Source organism: Coenobita brevimanus, chromosome 54, assembly GCF_032717465.1.
Source record: "Coenobita brevimanus isolate Jiangsu-jjx chromosome 54, ASM3271746v2, whole genome shotgun sequence".
Lineage (NCBI taxonomy): Eukaryota > Metazoa > Arthropoda > Malacostraca > Decapoda > Coenobitidae > Coenobita > Coenobita brevimanus.
Genome location: NC_137007.1, coordinates 36,854,809 through 36,874,698, shown reverse-complemented (window position 1 = coordinate 36,874,698; position 19,890 = coordinate 36,854,809). Strand labels below are relative to the sequence as shown.

The 19,890-nt window shown below is 40.0% G+C and overlaps 1 protein-coding gene across 1 annotated transcript in view; it reads left to right on the top strand.

Moving 5' to 3' along the window:
• Positions 1–19,890, top strand: part of LOC145400961 (tetratricopeptide repeat protein 21B-like) — a 60,556-nt gene that overhangs the window by 16,236 nt on the left and 24,430 nt on the right. The window contains exons 12-20 of the mRNA XM_080273326.1: positions 1,483–1,603; positions 4,385–4,527; positions 5,978–6,171; positions 10,393–10,483; positions 12,883–13,028; positions 13,860–14,007; positions 15,461–15,597; positions 17,027–17,162; positions 18,513–18,660. Of these exons, the coding sequence (XP_080129452.1) occupies positions 1,483–1,603; positions 4,385–4,527; positions 5,978–6,171; positions 10,393–10,483; positions 12,883–13,028; positions 13,860–14,007; positions 15,461–15,597; positions 17,027–17,162; positions 18,513–18,660 (1,264 nt within the window). The remainder of the gene's footprint in view (positions 1–1,482; positions 1,604–4,384; positions 4,528–5,977; positions 6,172–10,392; positions 10,484–12,882; positions 13,029–13,859; positions 14,008–15,460; positions 15,598–17,026; positions 17,163–18,512; positions 18,661–19,890) is intronic.

Sequence of the window (19,890 nt, the reverse complement as noted above, 5' to 3'; positions counted from 1 at the left end):
AGTCTGTGTTGAACGGGGCAGCACGGCTTATCTTTGGTCTCTCCCTGAGAACCTTGACTATCCCGTTCCTAATTGATCTGTACTGGTTACCAGTATAGGCATGAATGAAATTTAAACCATGTCTTATTACATTCAAGGTTCTTAAGTTTGGTGAACCAAAGTATCTTGCTGAATTGTTAAAACTTCCATCGGCACACCCAGGTGTGATGTTATGTAGTGAAGATGATGCCTTGCGTCTTGACAAGCCTGGAGCCTTTCACCAGTCATCTTTCTCTGGTTGTTCTTTTGTGGATAGAGCGCCTAGATTATATAATAGATTGCCGTTGTCCATGAGACAACTTTCTTCTGCTGAATCATTTAAGAGACAGCTGAAAGCCTTTCTTTTTTCAAAGTGCTATGACCTGGAGAGAGGTACTGTAACAGATGATTATAGGGTTTAATTATTGCCACCTTCATATTTTTTTATTGATGAAGTTTTTATTGTATATGAGAGAAGTCACAATTCTTGTACATGTAATTGTAAAAATAATATATATATGTGTGTCGAGCACTAGTGAATTCCCTATGGAAAAACTGGTGCTTTTGAGAAACAAAAGACCATATTATTATTACTATTACTGTATTATTATTATTTCCACTAAAAATTAACTTTACTGAGGTTAGGTGTGCTGAATTAGTTTCATGCAATCTTTTCACACCTGAAGTTAACTTTACAGAGGTTAGATTTGCTGAATCATTTCAGTTCATTCTTTTCACACCGTTAACTATACAGAGGTTAGATTTGCTGAATCAGTTCCATACGTTCTTTTCCCATCCAAAATTAATTTAGCTGTTAGGTGTGCTGAGCCAGTTCCATGCTTTCTTTTCCCACTCAAAATTACCTTTTACAGAGGTTAGATGAACTGAATCAGCTTCATGCTTTCTTTAACCCAGTTTAGTTGCTGACTTTATACAGAGTCCTTACTCATCTCTCTGTGAAGCAACTACAGTTCTTGTGTGAGGAGGCATACCACATATCGCTCATCTAAACAGGATTGAGTCAGTGGTGTTCATCTTTTAAACTTTCCTCATCTGCCCCAGTTTTTCAAATACTTAGCTGGATAAGTCTGAACCAGTCATCATACTGAGTATTACTTTACCCTCAATTTTTTTTAATGTGATGTGTCAAAATATCTCAGATTGAGTTTTACTAATGTCATTCTTGTTCAGCTTTATTTGTAAGAATTTTTTTTTTTTTTTTTTTTTTTTTTAACTAAAATTGAGGATGTTACTTATTACCTATTAATTTTTGCAAGACTAATTTCTTACAGAGAAGAACTTTCAGTAAACCTGAAGCATCTGTTGAAAGCAGAGTCTGATATAGCGCAGGTTTATTACACTTTATGATAACCTACATAATTTAGTGATAAGTTAGCATGAGTTCGTAAATTAATGATGAGGTTACCACAAGTTAATGGAAAATTTGCCTCCCTTGTTGTTCAGGTAAGAGAGCAGCCAACATATCACCTTGTAAGAGCCCGAGTGCTGAAAAAACAGGGCCAGTTTCAAGAAGCCATCAATACGCTCAAGGCCTGTCTCAATATTGCCAACACTCGCCCTACCAGTAAGTCTCAGAGTTTGGTAACATTATCCCCGGGCTCCTACGCTCCTCATGGGGCAACGTAGGATTGGATGATGGATGGATGTACTATATTGTATTTTAATTGTTAATTACTTTGTTTAAAGATTTTTTATTTTACGTTCCCTTTTCTTGGAAACACAACTCAGACATTAAAAATGGTGATGATGAGAGGAATCATCCTAGACTCTGAGCCGGGGAGTGGGTGCAGTGCATTTTGTTTCCAATTACAGCAGCCTCCTGTCCAGTATTGTAATTAGATCAGAGAGCACTGCAATACTGACCTGAAGAAATAATAAACCGTATGGGTAAAATTATTTAGATCAGTCAAGACTCTGGGTGAAGTCATTGTTGTAAATAGTGATAGGCAAACACAAAATTGCAATCCTTACTCATGTCTAATTATTAAGCATGAGGAGTAAGGATAGGTGTACACATACACACACACACACACACACACACACACACACACACACACACACACACACACACACACACACACACACACACACACACACACACACACACACACACACAAACATTGGTACCATCCAACACGTGCACACACACACACACACACACACACACACACACACACACACACACACACACACAAACATTGGTACCATCCAACACGCACACACACACACACACACACACACACACACACACACACACACACACACACACACACACACACACACACACACACAGAAAAAGAAATAGTGGTACCACCCAACACATTATTATGCTGTTAGCACACTGGTGAGCACAAGGGGACTGATGCTGGGTGACATCACCTTTCACCTTCCCAGAGTAATGGATCCTCCCTAAAGACTCTCCTCGGATTTCATGTACATTTGCACAAACAAACTGAACTACTGTATTGTAAGTTTTTGGTACTACTGTAATTTCTTTTTTACTGAAAATTTTGAGTGAGTACCATACTATAGGCAAGTAGTACCAAAAAAATGCATGTTGGATGTGAGGCCATCATGTAATGCCTCAGTACATAGGGAGAGGTTTTAGAAAGGGGTGAGCCGTACAAGGATTTTGATAGGAAGGGCACCAATCACCAGGCACTGGGCTTTAGACCATAACCTGGACTGACATAACAGGGTTCGTGGCATTTGACCCCAGTGATGACATCACAGATTATCAGAGCTAAGCATTGGAGATGTCTGTTCTCCTCCAGTCAGCTCATTATATATATATAGAAAAAAAAGCAGAAACTAGTCCTAGTTCAGGTGCACGATGTTTGGGCCCTTCTCACTTTCCCTTTCCTTTCCTCTGTCCTGTAAGAGTACCTCGATATGTAGGAGTGTAGAGAAAAATGATGGTAATCATCATCATCATCATCATCTAATCGAGTGTTGGCCCATGAGCAGCATAGGAGCCCAGGGCTAGGCAAGTTGGTCCTGACATTTAAGATGATAGTGTCCAGCCTCACTCATCCCTGAGTGGCATTACATGAACAATAAACCCCAACCATCCCTTGGATATAAACCTGCACCATTTCAATCCGATTGGAGCGTCTTAATTTCCCACTTAACCATTAGGTGCCATAATTTGGTTATATGGTTGCCACCCATCATAGTAAATGGTTTCCTGATGTACAGGAAACCATTTGGCTTGTCACTTAGTGTAGAGTCACCTGTAGAGAGAAGGAAGAGGAAAGAATGATGGAAAGAAAGACAGAAAAAGAAGGATGGAAAGAAAAATAGAGGAAAGGGCAGGCACCCAAGAGCAGCACTACATCGAGTGAGTGGATGGTGAGTGTGCCCCCCCCTCCAATGCATTGTGAAAAACACTGTTTTGACATCTTGGGAGTGAATCTGGAGGCACACAGTTCACTTGGCCCTGGTTGTGGGAGCCACATCCCTCTTCCTCCTCACGTTGCATTGAGTAAGCCCACACACGTGCAGAAAGTCATGGTGGCAAGAGCAAGAATGCTGACTTTATAAAATCCTCATGATCCTTATGTAGGCACAGAGTTGTATAGTTGAGAGCTTCCCAACTTCAGCAGATGAGACACCATATATCTTGGAAGATCATCAGGCCCTGTTAGGCATGACCGTGGACAAGAAACAGTGCCCAGTTCTCTGAATCTTGGATAAAGCCTTCTGTCATCTAGTACCTATGTGGTGGTGAAAGTGTCCTAAAGTCTCATCCTATAATGGTGACTCAGAGATGGGGTGGAGAGGTATATGAGAGAGGGGGGTGTGAGTTGGGAGCAGGGCAGTGAAATGGCGGGGGACAGGGCAACTTGGAGGCGATTTGTTTGTGGCCACCCCAAACGGGATTGAGGCGTCTGGCAATAGATAGATAGATAGATAGATAGAAGTGTTAATGAGTTCTTGGCGATACAGAACAATTTTTTTAGGGGAGGGGGAGACTTTAAAGGGAAGGCAGACTAATACTGAATCCTGGAAATCATGTCCACCGAGCTACTAGAACCAAACTGTATTAGTTCCCAGCATTATCCCAGAGCAACTGGGATCAGTCTCATTATCTTGAGTTCAGCAGCATGCCCCTCTGTTCAGTACAGTTGAATTTGTCACATTTTGAGCCTTATGGCCTTGCCAGATTTCCCAACTAACATTTTTCTCTTTATGATACCCATACTTATAATCTGGTTACTGTCACCCATAATATTATAAAAAATACTGTATACAGTAATAGGGTAATTACCGTTGTTAATCCAGTTATAATTTTTATCTTTGGTGTTCAGGAAATGTACAGTCTGCATTTATTTTCCTTTGGCAGCAACCAAGGGAAGCAGAAACAAAGCTGAGATGACGGTACCCGACCGAGCATCTGTGTTTTTGGAGTTGTGTGATGCTTACCAGCTCAACAACCAGCCCAATGAGGCAGCCACCATCATGACCCAGGCCATGACTGAATTTCAGGTTAGAGGCACAATAGATTACTGTTGTTTATGTATTTTTCCCTCTCCCTGTATTTTAGTGGAGACACCTTTTAGGATGGAAGGTATTCACCTTTCTGTGACCACCACAGGCATATAAAAGAGGTTTGAGAGACTCATCGGAGAGTCGGGTGTCGACAGCAGCTTTACAATACTGTATTTTGTACAATAAAGCAGAGAATCTTACAAATTTTCTAATGAAAAATTTTCATGTTGACCTGGATGGTTCTTGTCATATGGTGACAACCCTAATTAGGGATTACCACAGTGAAGTACTTTGGTAGGTAAAGGTGTGGGCAGACACCATGAGTTGTTTAACTGCAGTGCTCAACTCTGTAACTTAGGCCTTTGAGCCTGTGGTGGTTTTTTCACTCAATATGCTGGTATACCAAGCCACTGTGTCATCCAGATTTCCTCAGTTTCCTCCCGTGGATGTTACCCATGGTACTTATTTTACCAATCAAACCATATAAGGTGGAGGGACACCTGAGTTGAGTTCATTTATATACCAAGTGCAGTATCTTCTGCTCCATTGATTTTTCCTTCATTGTTGATATGGTAAGCCTTTCTGTCAGTTTTCTCATCTGGCTTTCAAACTGTTGTATCATATTCCTAATCAGTTATTTTTATGTATATTCAGTCATGCCTTTATTCTGGGGGGTATTTCATGTGTTTAAGGACTGAATTACCAGTATGTGCTATACATTGATCTCTTGGTTATCGTGCATAATAATTGGTACTGAACTTGCCGCATGGTAACTGAATAGTGTGATAATGAATACACAGAACCTGTGGGATTTATCCTAACTGGTACCAGGCACCCCAGGTGCAAGGTCAGATTTTCCATTTTACAACAGTTTAAGCCTTCTAAATACATACTGTTATGGCAAGTACCAGAAACACACATAGGCATGATTATCTTAATAGAAAATGATGAAAGAGGCACAATAAGGAAGAAACACATACCACAGAAAAACTTAGAGATGGGTTTGAGGTAAGGAGGTTCCATGGCTAGGGGGTGGAAAGTTAGTGATCTCTACCACCTAGAATTAACTCTTTGAGTAAGGTCTCATCTTTACATCCCTCAAACCCATCAAAAGCCCCAGACCCTGCATTAACATTATTGGCATGAACAACCTCAGCCGTGTGATAATGATGTTTTTGAGCTGAAAAATACAGTATAATGGCAAGAGTGCAGACTTTCATATCTCAGTGACAACAGAAACCTCTATAACAATGTGTGCTCTATAACAATGTGTGCTACAACCAAGGGATCACTGTATTATATTTTTGACTGTTTTCTCCATTAGAACAGAGGATATCAAATGTAGGTCATTTTGAATTGCTGACTAATTTATGTTACTGTAATCATACACCGTCAACTGAATAGATGAAAAGCCTTTAAACCAGTCTCTTTGGACATTTATCTATAGGGCACAGGAGAGGAGGTGCGCCTGAACATGGCCAATGCTGATCTTGCCCTAGCTCGTGGTGATGCTCAGCATGCTCTATCACTCCTTCGTGCTGTTGAGCCATCACAGCAGTACTACCTTCAGGCAAGGGACAAGATGGCCTCAATATACCTCAACAACCTTAAAGACAAACGCATGTTTGCTTCATGCTACAGGTAAGGCAGTATTATTCATTTCATTTGATAATGTTGTGGGGTTAGAGTGGACATGTACAGTTGCGCTAAGAAGTGATGGCAGAGTATCCAGAAGTTTTCACTGGAGTGATAATACAGGTATACCCCAGTTTAACAATGCAGTTGGTTAGGTAAAAACCCATCGTTAGGCATGGTATCATATATCGAGGTAGGTTTAATATGTATAGTAATGGGATGCATTTTTTAGTCTTAGGTTTCCCCCCAGCCGAGTCCAAAACCCACCCAAATGAGCCCCAAAACAAGTTTAAAGCCATTCTAAATGGCCTAACAGCTGTTAAAGAAGCTAACCTAAGCCTAACACCTGTAAATAACTCACGAAACCCAACAAATAAAATCTGAAAATCGTCAGATATAAGTCTGGAAAAAGTCAAGTTTAGTAAACTATACCCCCAAATCACAATGTTCACCCCACCTGTGGCAAAAACATGTTAATTTTACTCTAAAAACAGTTTATAAATCAACCAAAACACACAATTTTAGTCTGAAATATCATCAAAATCAGTAAAAAAAATAAAAGCCCATCGTTAACCCAGGGTTTGACCATTGTTAGCCGGGGTATGGTGGTATTTCTACCCCCATCGTTAAGCCGAGGCATTGCCTCTAGGGGTATCTTATGTCAAGGTATTACTGTATATACATTTCTCCTTGTATCATCTTAAAATATAAATTAATCTGTGTTATTGTATTGGATACCAGTCAGTAAAGGCTGAAGTACATGTTCATTTCAGATTTGAAAGAAATAATTTATTAGTTACGATGGTAAGAAATCATCAGACGGAACAACCTGAAACTTCAGAACTATCACTCAGGGGCAGTCAGGATTAATTTGTGGAGCTGAAATCTTGTGTGACCAAAAACTATAATCGAATTGTTGAATGGCCAGACACTGAAATGTTGTATGAATAAATACTGTTAAAATAGATAGACTTATATTAATGAAATTCTTTGTTATAACATCAGAGAATAACTTCAATAAATATATTTCCATTTTACTGTCTCCATGGATGGTGGAAGGCAGGAAAACAAAGTAAGTAGGCTGTTCAAGAAGGACCATCCACAAGCACGAAGGGAGACATCTGTTGCCTAGAGGCAAACAATTACTGCACTACGTAAATGACTTGAGATCTTGAATTTAAGTTGTTAGCAAAACCTAATTTAGTTTATTTGGTCAGAAACGTGAAATAAGAAAGAATAAGGTTGAGGAAAAATGATATTCACTTATCCATTATAGGGATTAACTGTGTTCAGGATTACCTGTATTGCCTAGCCTGATTAAAAGAAAAAATGTAGACTGCGACATTTATTTCCCTAAAACTGAAAATGTTTTGTTACTCCCTCGAAAGAATAAATCATCAATAATTTTAATAGCATTCACTGAGGGGATAATGAGGGAGAAATGTCTAGGTGCTATCTCGTATAATATATCCTTAATACCAAAGCATCTTCTTAGTCATCCTTTTGTTATATAATGCTCACAGCATTTGAAAATCAACGGAAACACTGTATGTAAGAATAAAAAAATCTCAACTGGCTTCCGATACTAGCTCATTTTTGCTTGATCCTGAGGAAATAACATTTGGCTACGGCTTCGGGAATATGGTGGATATATTGCGCAAAATAATATTTAACACATTCAGATATGAAAAACGTGCAGAATAATACATAACACATTAAAATTTGGAAGATGTACCAGACAGTTTGAAATTCTAATATATCATTGCCCAGCTTTGTCCAGCTTACATACTGTAATACTGTACTGCACTTAGCAAGATGAACTAGTAATCCCTCATTTATTTGGACATGCAGTATTCAGACGTGTTCATTATCCGGATGGAGGACCTTGGCTTTATTAAACCATTATCCAAATTTACTTGCTATTATCTGGACGTTAAAGTCCCCAAGAACTTCGACCAACCTGCCAATATGTTCAGACATTCAGTATCATGGCCAATGGGCTCAAGCTGTGAGTGGAAGTAGGCCGTAGTCCACAACCAGAACTAATATATCCGTCCTTCCTTGTACTTAAAGGTTAGTCACAAGCCCCTCCGATCACTCCCAGTGAACCCTCAGCACCCGAGTAATATGACTGTAACCAACATGCGATGTCAAAACGTCCGTACACATCCCCACCGAATGTCCAAAGTTGTACGATCACCAGGCTAAGTCTTTCCTGACTGCCACCGAGATTGCAACACAGACCACAAGCCACAAGTACATGTTTGGTGACAGCGGCCGCCCGCCTCTCTGCCGAATGTCCAAAATCACCCAGTCACCGGGAGTTGTGTTTCCACATGGTCACTGGACATATAACAGACCGCCAGCCACGAGTATATGTACGGTAAAAGTGCCTGTCCACCTCATTACAGAAGGGTGAGAATCCTGCCCACAGCCTCGCTTCTTCCTCCCCTCCCATCCCTCCTTCATACCTTCCAGGCTCCCCCCTCATTTCATCAGCCCCTACCCTCCTCCTTGGTGATAACACTGACTCGTGAGTTTTTAAATTTTTTTGCAGTGTATTCGACTACTATTGGTTGTATTGAAATTCAGCAAAATCCACGAGAAAGCTCGTGAAACTCTGTATCTAGGCATATGTCAGATTGACCTGAAAACAGTGCCAAAGTTAGGAGAGTTACTCTACATACAGTAGTGTATAGGTAGGGTGTTTTTTGGTTTTCATTAGTTTTCTTTCATGGTTTTCTTGGTGTTTAGCATTACTGTGGTTGTTCTTATGTTTGTCTGTTATTTTTTTATTCCTAAATATGTCAGATTGACCTGAAGACAGTGCCAAAATTAGGAGGGGTACTGTACTGTACATACAGAAGTGTATAGGTAGAGGGTTTTTTGGCTTTCAGTGTTTTTTTTTGCTTGGTTTTCCTGGTGTTTAGCATTACTTTGGATATGTGTGTTTTAGTGTCTTATTATCCCAGAATGACCAGAAAACACTGCCAAAGTTAGCATAGGTCCGTACAAATATGTTAGGTATAGGCTGGAAGTTGGTTATAGGTAGGGTCTGGGTATAGTAGGGGAACAGCGTTCAGGACGTGCCTTTGGCTCTATTATTTCTGGATAAATTTGATAGCAAGCCTAGAGATGCTAGAAACCTGGGACGTAATATTAGGCTACTACCTTAGAAACACGATCGGAATACTGTCCTGGGTAATTCACAACACATTAAAATAGGTTAGACATGTCAGACACTTTTGAATTCTAATATATCTTTGCCTTATATTGTCCATTCTTATTAATGCCCAGCATGATGAATTATGTGTTTTATCAGATTATGTGATGTGATGAAAGTACGAAAGATTATTTATGTTTACTTGTTCATCTAATGTCTGACAGACCACAGTGACCAAAACAATATGAAACTCTGTCATCACTTCATGGGGTGCTGTACATTTGTGGCCAGGTATTCCTTCGCACCGTAATATCTCTAACATGTAACTATGGCATCGTCACGCACGATATCAGAACAGTACCAGCAGAATATGACTGCATACCAACTACAGTACTAGCAGTCAGGAATACATGTGCAATTGCCATATATATAGGTTAGATATATCAGGGTGGGAAGGAATACCCGGCCGCAGTAGGCTAGTATATTATACAGTATACTGTAACTTGTAACATAGGTCAGGTTAAGATAAATGAGTTAAAATAAATTAAGTTTGGTTTTGATAGATATAGGTTTTGTTATTTAAATAGAAATAAAGTTAGGTTAAGAGGGATAGGTTATGTAAATGTGAGAGTGGTGAGCTTGGAAGGTTTGGTTTAATGCAGCAAGTCAGACTGATTTTGATTTGACTTTGTTAACAAAGTTGCATTTTAACTTCAGATTAAACTTTTGTTTTATACAATATTTGTTTAAACTCCCATGTTCCTTTTACTTGTGTAAAAAGAAAGCAGTTGTTATATGTTCTTATGTATAGATCATGGACTGCAGCGATTTGCCTTCATATGGTGTTTTACAGCTTTACGCACTGTTAGAGATTAATGGTTAAAATTAGCCTCTCCAGTTTGAGAAAGTCTGTCCTAGGGTGAATAAAATCATTGTAAAGCTAGCAAGAATAAATCGAAAATGTCATTGGATTTAATGAGCTAATACTTTAAATGTTTATCATTCCTAGCTGATAGTTTAGTATCAGTACAGCACTGTCCTATCACAGTTACATTGCCTTACAGGGAGGTAGTAGAAAAGGACCCAACTCCTCAGAGCTACCTCATGCTTGGAGATGCCTACATGGCCATACAGGAGCCTGACAGAGCCATTGAGGTCAGTCATGCAACTTTTCTTTTTCTGGTTTAAGTACTTAATTAAGTACATCAGTCCTTTGTACAGCATGTTAAATGCATAGTGCTTTACTAATGAATGATGATTCATTCTTTCATGACGTTACTGTATATATGAATACTGGTATATGCATTTTATATATATATATATATATATATATATATATATATATATATATATATGTATGTATGTATATGTATATATATATATACATACACGCAGTAAAACCTCAATATAACGGACTTCAATAGACCGGAATTGGTTTTTATCCGACTCGAGGAGCCACCGGACTGAATTCCTATATATTGGAAAAAGTCTAATAAAGCCAGAAGCAGTCCGGACTGCCTGACCACTTCAGGTATGTTCACCACAATAAGGTAAATAAAAGACATGTTTATCACTGTACAGTACAGTATTATTATATATACAGTACTATACCATTTGATTAATGTAGTGAAGCTATAACACAGTACACTCCTGCAGTGGTAGTCAAAACCGTTTAAAAGCTGTTCATGAGATCCGGACTGATGTCTGATATATTGGAAAAAAGTCCGGGTTAGCAGGGGAAAGTCTGGATGTTGCTTTTATCGGAATTTCGCGTTTTTCAGAATGGCTTGGGCCCCAATTAGTCCGTTATAGTGAGGTCTTACTGTACTAGAAATATCTGTCTATATCTGTATCTATCTATCTATCTATATACAGTGAAATCTCGAATTTCAATAGACATGTGTACCGAAAAATTTTATTGATGTTCAAATAATTGAAATTTAAATTGAACTTCTTATGGGAAAAATTAGTTTGGGTCCAGGGCCTCTGAACCTCACTACATAAAATCATGATTTTTTGCCCACACCCCCTGTAAACTTTATGAACTATAATTATGGTTAAGTAACTGTAGTTCTGCATTGTACAGCATTGCCATACTGTAGTGTAGAATACGGATTTTTGCCTTGTCAGCAAGGGTATACTGTACTTGGTGTATTTCTGCCCCTTCCTGTATTCCCTTTTCTCCTCTGGCTGCAAAGATTTAGAGGTGCCAAGCTGCTCTTGTCCATTACCACGCTACCCGAAGAACCACTCTTTCTTGCCATCTTGAAACAGGTAAGTTGCAACGAAAAGACAAAATGAAAATACATACAACGAAATTACAGCGAAATGCACGTCCACACGTGGAAGGTACAGGCTGAAACTGCAGCGCTTGGCTGTAGAGGGCAGGACAGTCGCAAGATGGCCACCGACAGTAGAACATTGCCTTGCACACGGCTTGTTTTGGTTGGAGTCAGGCCCTGAGAGCACTGAAAAACGCGATTTGGGCATTGAAAAGTGAGATAGGCTGACCACTCGAAAATGCATCAAAATTTGAATTGTCGAAATCTAAACCATCGAAATTCGAGATTTCACTGTATATATATATTATATGTATGGTGTGGTAGGTGGGGGCGCTCACCGTCCACTCACTCGATGTAGTGCTTCTCTCGGGTGTCTGCTCTTTCCTCTCCTCCCTCCATTCCTGCCTTCCTCTTCTGTCATTCTTTACTTCATTCTTTCCACATCCCTCTGCCTGCGGGTGACTTTACACTCCCTGTTTTGTCTTTCTGTCCTTCATTCTTTCCTCTTCCTTCTGCCTGTGGGTGACTCAACAACTGAGTGACAAGCCGAATGGTTTCCTTTTACACCAGGAAACCATTTCCTATGGTGGGTGATAACCATATAACCAATTTATGGCACCTAGTGGTTTAGTGGGTAATTACAGTACTCCAATCGGATTGAGCCGGTGGAGGTTTATATCCAAGGGGTGGTTGAGGTTATTGCTCACGTAATGCCACTCAGGGATAAGTGAGGCTGGTCACTTTCATCTTATATGTCAGGACCAACTTGCCTAGCCCCAGGCTCCTATGCTCCTCATGGGGCAATGTAGGATGATGGATGGATGGTATTATTTCAATAGATAGACAGATAGATATAGATAGATAGGTAGACAGATAGAGGGTTTGGTGGGTCGGGGAGGCCTTCTTGCTTTGCCGTCCTTATCTTTAGCTTGTTGAAGTAGATATTGTAGGCACAGTCTTCCTTGTAACAAGCTGCCCCATAAGGACCAGTAGATCTGTTGCTGTTTGCTTTCTGTTGTGCAGTTCTTCTTTGTACTCCTTTGAGTTGTGTTTTAAGTGGCTTACTAACTTGATTCCTAAGGATACCTCCAAATTTACTTGCTGAGAGTGGAAAATAGGTCTGTGGCCATTAAAAAAGAAAAAAAAAAAAGGTTATTCCATATGTTTCAGTTGTCCACTACTTCAGTCATTGTTTGAATATTGTATATACAGTACTGTATTCTGAATTATAAGTTGTTTAAACACTAAAGTAAGCAACCATCATCTTAACAGGTGTATGAGCAGGCGCTAAAGCGTAATCCTCGAGACTCTTTGTTGGCATGCCGAATGGGGGTCGCATTGGTGAAGACACATCAATATGGAAAAGCCATTAACTACTACAAAGAGGCCATCAAGACTGGCAGTAGCAATCAACTAAGGTTAGACATTAAAGGAGTAAGAAAAAGATTTATTCAGTGAAATGAATTTGAATGTGAGTGAAGTATGCCTATCTTGTGGAGTGGTTCTCCATATAAGCTCCCCTAAACATGGTGGGGTCCAAGGGCTGTCCTGCATTCCCATACATTCAGTTCATGTCCTCTTTTATCTGACACAGCTCACTACATCACCTTTTTTTAAACCCCATTGCAAACTCTGTTGCTTTACACACTTTATTCATGCCTCTTAACATTCCACACAGCTGCATGGGCCTGTCTACTTTTCTTGGGTCATAAGCAGGCACACAACCCAGATCTGAGGCTTAGCTACTGAACTGTTCTTAGATAGTTATTTTGAAGCTAAAGAGATTCATGATCCATACTATCCCTTCCCTCTATTCATCTGGAAACACAAAGAATACATGAAACATTCTTTCTCCTGTTTCTCAAGTATGCCAGAAGGAAAGAGGTCAGAAACTGTAAAACTGGTAAGTGTGAGAATCTCACCTTGGACTTTGAATCCATGAACTGTATCTGTGACTGAACTTATGTATAAGAATTTGTGGTTCTGAGGCTAGTTACTAAGCTTTTACTCCTGCTTTATTCTCATGGCAGCATCCCTCATGATCAGTGGTAGCCATCCATCTTGTACTGTAAGTGGCTTAGTCCTTCAGCACACAGTTTTGGGTTTGGCTGATTATTGGCCAGCATGGATTATGTTCTCATGGCAACCCTCCATCATCTACCCATAGCAGTATATATTATTGATATGAAATGAATACATAATGAGCAATCATAGAGGCCATCCTTTGTTTACTGTACTAAATTCTACAGGTATGATATGGCTGAGCTGCAGATGAGGCTGAAACAGTATGATAAAGCAGAGAAGACAATTTCTCAAGCCCTGGAGGTGGAGTCTCACAATCCAGCTGACCTCTCCTCCATGTTAACCCAGGCCAAACTTCTGAACCTGTTAGCCAAGGTGTGTAAGGCAGGGATACAGGGAGAGAGAGAGAAAAGGTTATAGTATAGGGTAAAACGGGGTAATATTGCCATGAATGGTGGTTTTTGCTAAATGCAGACTACCACATGTGGAGTATTGATATTTTTATTGCATTATCTGTACATTCAGCCCTTCTGCTAAAGATACCTCTAATCATTTTTGTCATCATCATCATCATCATCATCGTCATCATCATCATCATCTAATCCTGTTTCCCCATAAGCAGCATAGGAGGCCCGAGCTAGGTAAGTTGGTCCTGACATTTAAGATGAGAGTGACCAGACTCACTCATCCCTGAATGGCATTACATGAGCAGTAAACCCCAACCACCCTATAGATATAAACCTGCACAGGCTCAGTCTGATTTGGAGCACCATAATTACCCACTAAACCACCAGGCACCATAATTTGTTTATATGGTCACCACTCAGCATAATAAATGGTTTCCTGGAGTTCTGGAAACCATTTGGCTTGTCACTCAGTTGTGGGGGGGGGGGGAAATAGCGTCGCGGCGAAATTACCCTGCCTGACAGGGTGATTTCACTGCGAGCTGTTTTTTGCTATTATTGTTATAATATTTAGTCTTATTATTTTTATAATATCACACTACATATCATACACAATTGATTATAACTAGGCATAGGTACCATAGGCTACCATACAGTAGGGCCTATGTCATGCATTGGGCAAACTTTACGTCATTGGCATCGGTCATTGTTCATTGTTTCAGTGATTGTTTCACGGTTGGTAAGTTGGTCGGGGGGACTCCCACGGCACGAGTAATGGCAGGGTACTGTTTTGTGTGTGTGTGTGTGTGTGTGTGTGTGTGTGCACACACACGTGCATCTGTGCATGTGTGCATGCATGTTTATGTGCATGCATGTATGTGTGTGTGTGTGTGTGTGTGTGTGCACACACGCGTGCATCTGTGCATGTGTGCATGCATGTGTATGTGCATGCATGTATGTGTGTGTGTGTGTGTGTGTGTGAGAAAGAGAGAGAGAGAGAGAACAGTGCAAACAGTTCTTAACCACTTTTAACCTGAAACCTGTAAATAATGGGTAAATAGATTTTTTTTTTTTTTTCAAGTTTTTATTGATGCAATAAATGCTGAAAATTTTTGTTAAACAATTTCATTCTCAAACACAGTTTCCTTACACAGTGGTTCAAAACTTCACATGACCTTGTTAGGTTGGCATTCCTCTAAAACCTAAGCTCTTCAGAAGCCGAATTATTGCAATTGTTTGGGAGCTATGGACCTTTGAATTGGAGTTATCGGCATTGCGAAGATATTATCCCACAGCAAAATTGCTGTTTTACCCATGTAAATAATGGAACAACATAGTAGTTTAACAGAGATGGGCAACACAAGAAAAATATATTAGCAATAATACTTGTGATTCATTAATTTTAGTTGTCCATTGTTTCCCAGGTTCATGAGCGCAGTGGACACTATGACCAGGCTTTGACCACCCTTAGTCGAGGGAAGGACATGCAAGTGCGAGTACTAAAGCGGGCACAGGTGGAGTTGCCTGACAGTGTACCTGAGCAGAGACAGCTTGCTGGCAGGTGAGGATTATGATGACTGCTTTTTGTAATGATATATGGCAGTTATCACTGAATGTGGGGAAACTGGAGAGGGATGTCAAAGTAGATGCAAAAATTGGCTTTTTTACCCAAGTGGTTGCAGGCATTATACAGTATAGGCACTAGTATATATCTCATAACACAATGTACAGGATGAAGTGTCTGCTGGAGACGTACACAGCTTCTTACTAGGAATGTCAATCCATATACTGTAATGTATATCCACAATCTTGTTGTTCTAGACCATCAAGAATGCTTAACATATGATGTATTTCAAACAGTCTCTTTGTAGTCCAGATAACCAAGAATTTCATGACATATTCAAACACGTGGAATAACCAGTCCTTATTCAGTTAGTCCACGTGAATGGAAATCTACTAGACCCTACATCACACACACACATCCTCTGCATGTTGTATATAATGTTGGAGAGATTCCCTTCAGGTCAGAAGAGGTTGGAGAGAAGGCCCGATAACACGAGGGTCAGCTAGAAGGCTTTACCATCACGCTCTGTTATGCTGTAAATCACTATTTGATATAACTGTATAATAAAACTCCGTAACCCAGGAGTGTTCCAACTCACCTTGCTGATACACAAAGAGAGAAGGTGAAAAAGAGAGAGAGAGAGACCTACCTATTCATTCTTGCCGACAACCCACCATTTAATAAGCAGTGACAAGTTCGAGCCGTACTACGTCTCACGACTTTATTCTGGCAGTGCTTTGATGATCTATACTCGACCTCCCTATCTCCCAACCTCCCTATCTCCCTACAAGTACATACGACCACGCTATCAAGATTGTTGGCAGCGGTGGGATAACAGTAAAGTAAGACAAATTATGCTCATCAGTATTAGTTTATACATCTATGGTGATTGGGATTGATTGCTTACCGGTACGTAATGTCACGAGGATGAGTAAGGCTGGTCACTCTCGTCTAAAATGCCAAGACCAACTTGCCTAGCCCTGGACTTCTACGCTCCTGGGGTAACACTGGATTAGGTAAGGAATGAAAAAATGAATTCATTGTACAGTAGTTTACCCTGTACCTTTCATTGTTTACAATAATGATTAGCTAGTCAGAGTTGTTGCTTTTCCTTTTTTCAGAAAATCCCAGTGAGATGCAGGAGGCGTAAGAAGTATTTAGAACTTGGAAATCCATGATACAAGTGATAGCTTAGATTTTTATTCCATGTTTTTGGAGATGCATTCCACAGAATGTAGATTGTTCATGAAACCTGGAAAGTATTTAATCAGTTGGTTAGCTTGGACTGATTGAGTAAGAGTGTAAGGTAGGCAAAGAAAACAAGTAATAATTCAGTATTCCATGAATTACAAGCTAAGTAGCTACATTTGTTTTAGGGACCCAAACAGTACAGAATGTTATGTGAGATGTATTTTGTATATTACAGCATGTGTAGTAAGATGGCCGAGCATGCAGCTAACCAACGTGATTTTGAGCAAGCCATCAAGTTATACAAGGAGGCTCTCACATATGATCCTGATCACCCTCCCACACTTCTTGCACTTGCCAAACTTTACATGCAGGTGCGGTACTCCAATTGACTCTTAATTTTTCTAGTTGTGATACTTCCTCTCACGGACTACATCTGGTCACCCTCACCTTAAATTTGTGGACTGAATAGCCTAGCCCTGGGGCAATGAAGGATTTTATGATAGATGGATACTACTTCCAACCTTCTCAGCCCAAGGATGTCATGTATATTAATTTGTTTTAATCTAGAGGGTTTTATTCAACATGAGAAAGATGCTTTTAGAATGAAGGGATAAAAATATATCTTGGGTAAGTTTTTCAGCCCAAGGATGTTGTTTTTACATTGTTGGTTAGCATAATGCTGTTTTAATCAGCTTTAGAAAGACATTCTTGGACTCATGGGTTTTAGGATAGAGAAGTTGTATTTTTGAGTAAAGCTTTTGAGTTCTAGGAGCATCCTTCATTTGAACAGTGTTGTCTTGCATTACTGGGTATTCAGAATAATCTCTGCAAAAGCCCATAAGTGTTGCTGACATATTTATGATAACCTCCATACTAAGAATGTGAACATAAAACATACAAAGCATCCCTCAAAGAAGCTGTGTGATATCGGCAGCCATCATCCAGGCACTTGGAAGTTTGAAATGCAGACCTATCATTAGCAACTGTGAGAGAGGTTATGCTGCCCTTTCTGCATTTTTTAGTGTCATGAAGACCAGTCACAGAGGTTTTTGGCCTGAGATGAGTCCCCCGAACGTCCATGAAATGCTGGCAATGACTGCAGAGAGAGAGGTAACTTCTTTTTCGTATGGAAGTCTCCACTTCTCTCATGTGAAAAGGAGGTTGACTGTATCGGATACGTTTATGTGAAGCTACAGAATGTAGTGAATGTTTTTGGCTTATCAGATAAGAGCCAGGATTCTAGGGGCTTGAATGATGAGTGAATGGAAGCGTGGCCCATTGGATTGGGCAAACTTGGGTTATCTGAATGTTGCTACTCCTCACCCTGCCCCTGGGTGGGAAAGGAGGTCCAGATGATGATGATGATGATGTTGCTGATGATGATGATGAAAAGGAGGTTTTTGGTCCTTCAACAACCCGGGAGGAGTTGGGAGTGAGGGAAGGGTTAAGGCACACTTGGTGGACTGAGTAGAACACCTTAGCTGGAGTGATGACCCAGTCATGTGCATGGGTTCAATCCCCAGTAGGTGACTGAAAATCTTTTTAATCATATGATGTCACCAAGGGGAGTACGTGGTCATCCACCGTCAATTGCTCTGTACTGAATAATGGTAGCCTAGTCTTGGGCAAGGTCCAAACACCTAATATAGGACTGGCTTATATCGAACTTTAAAATCATTGCATTTTTTGTAAATTGACTTGTATTTTGTCCCTTGCCACAGACCAATGACCTAGACCAGTGCCAGTACACATGTATGACACTGTTGAGGACTGATAAAGAGAACGACAGTGCTACTGTCATGATGGCTGACCTGTCATATCGAAGGAATGAGTATGATACGGCCATGTTTCACTTCCAGCAACTCTTAGGTGAGTAATCCTATGTTTGTCTATCACAACACATAATTTTCAGCTTTGATTTACTGAACCTTCAGATATCAACTCAACTGTAATAGCTACACCACCCACAAAAGTCTTTATTCTTTATATCAAAATAAAGTTTTTATTCAGTTAGCATATTATAGAGAGATGTGTGAAGAGACAAAAGAAAGTGCCAAATGATGTAGGAAGAAGAGTGAATGTAAATTACTGTACTCTGAAAACAGGAAAATACTTTGGAAAGGTCTGTCTATCTATCTATTGCCAGGTGCCTTAATCCTGTAAGGGGTGGCCACAAACAAATCGCCTCCATGTCACCCTGTCCCCCGCCATTTCACTGCCCTGCTCCCACCTCGCACCTCCCGGTCTCACCACTCCATCCCACCATCTCATCCTTCACCTCCCCCTCCCTCTCCCCCCTTTTACCTTACTGCCAAGCACTCTCCTTGTCAGTCTCTCGTTCTCCATCGTCTCCACATGGCCAGACCATCTCAGTGTGTTTCTCCTAACATCCTGTCACATCCACATCCACACCACAATGCTTCATCACTTCCTCATTTGTCAGTCTCTCTCTCCATGTGACTTCACATGCTCCTCTCAAATAACTCATTTTGGGAAGGTGCCACAACAAAATTAGCATTTCAGATTTAATATACTATTAACATACTGTACAGTATTGTACCACTTTTGTAAATTTGCAGTTTATGTGGTCACCCAATACCAAAAACATGCAGATGTTCAGATCCTGCTATACTGTGATATAAAATTTTCTTGAATATACAGTAAAAGGTATCTCCATCTCAGCCCCTTCTGTCTGAGAGTTTCATTTGAAGAGTATTCTTGTTACTCCCATGTTATTTTTTTCCAGTGTAGGAGAGCATCCTAGTAGTGAAGGAGTTTAGTAAAGGGAATGTCTGCATTTTTAACTGTCTCTCCTCGGTGGAGTACAGTAAAATTAATCTGGAGAGAATAAGAATAAAATGAGAAAAGTCTAAGTACTGAAGAGGTTAAATGCTGTTTGATAGTTATATGTGTGATGCATTTTGTGCTGTTCCATTTGTTTGTTACTTAAAGGCAGAGTTTTACCAGCATTTATTTGTAACCTACCATAATGTAGTATTGTGTAACATTTTCAAAAATATGTCATCTTTTAAAAATCTAGTCTTCATATTGCATAGAGTTATATAACTAAGAATTCATTGAAATATGACATTGGGGAAA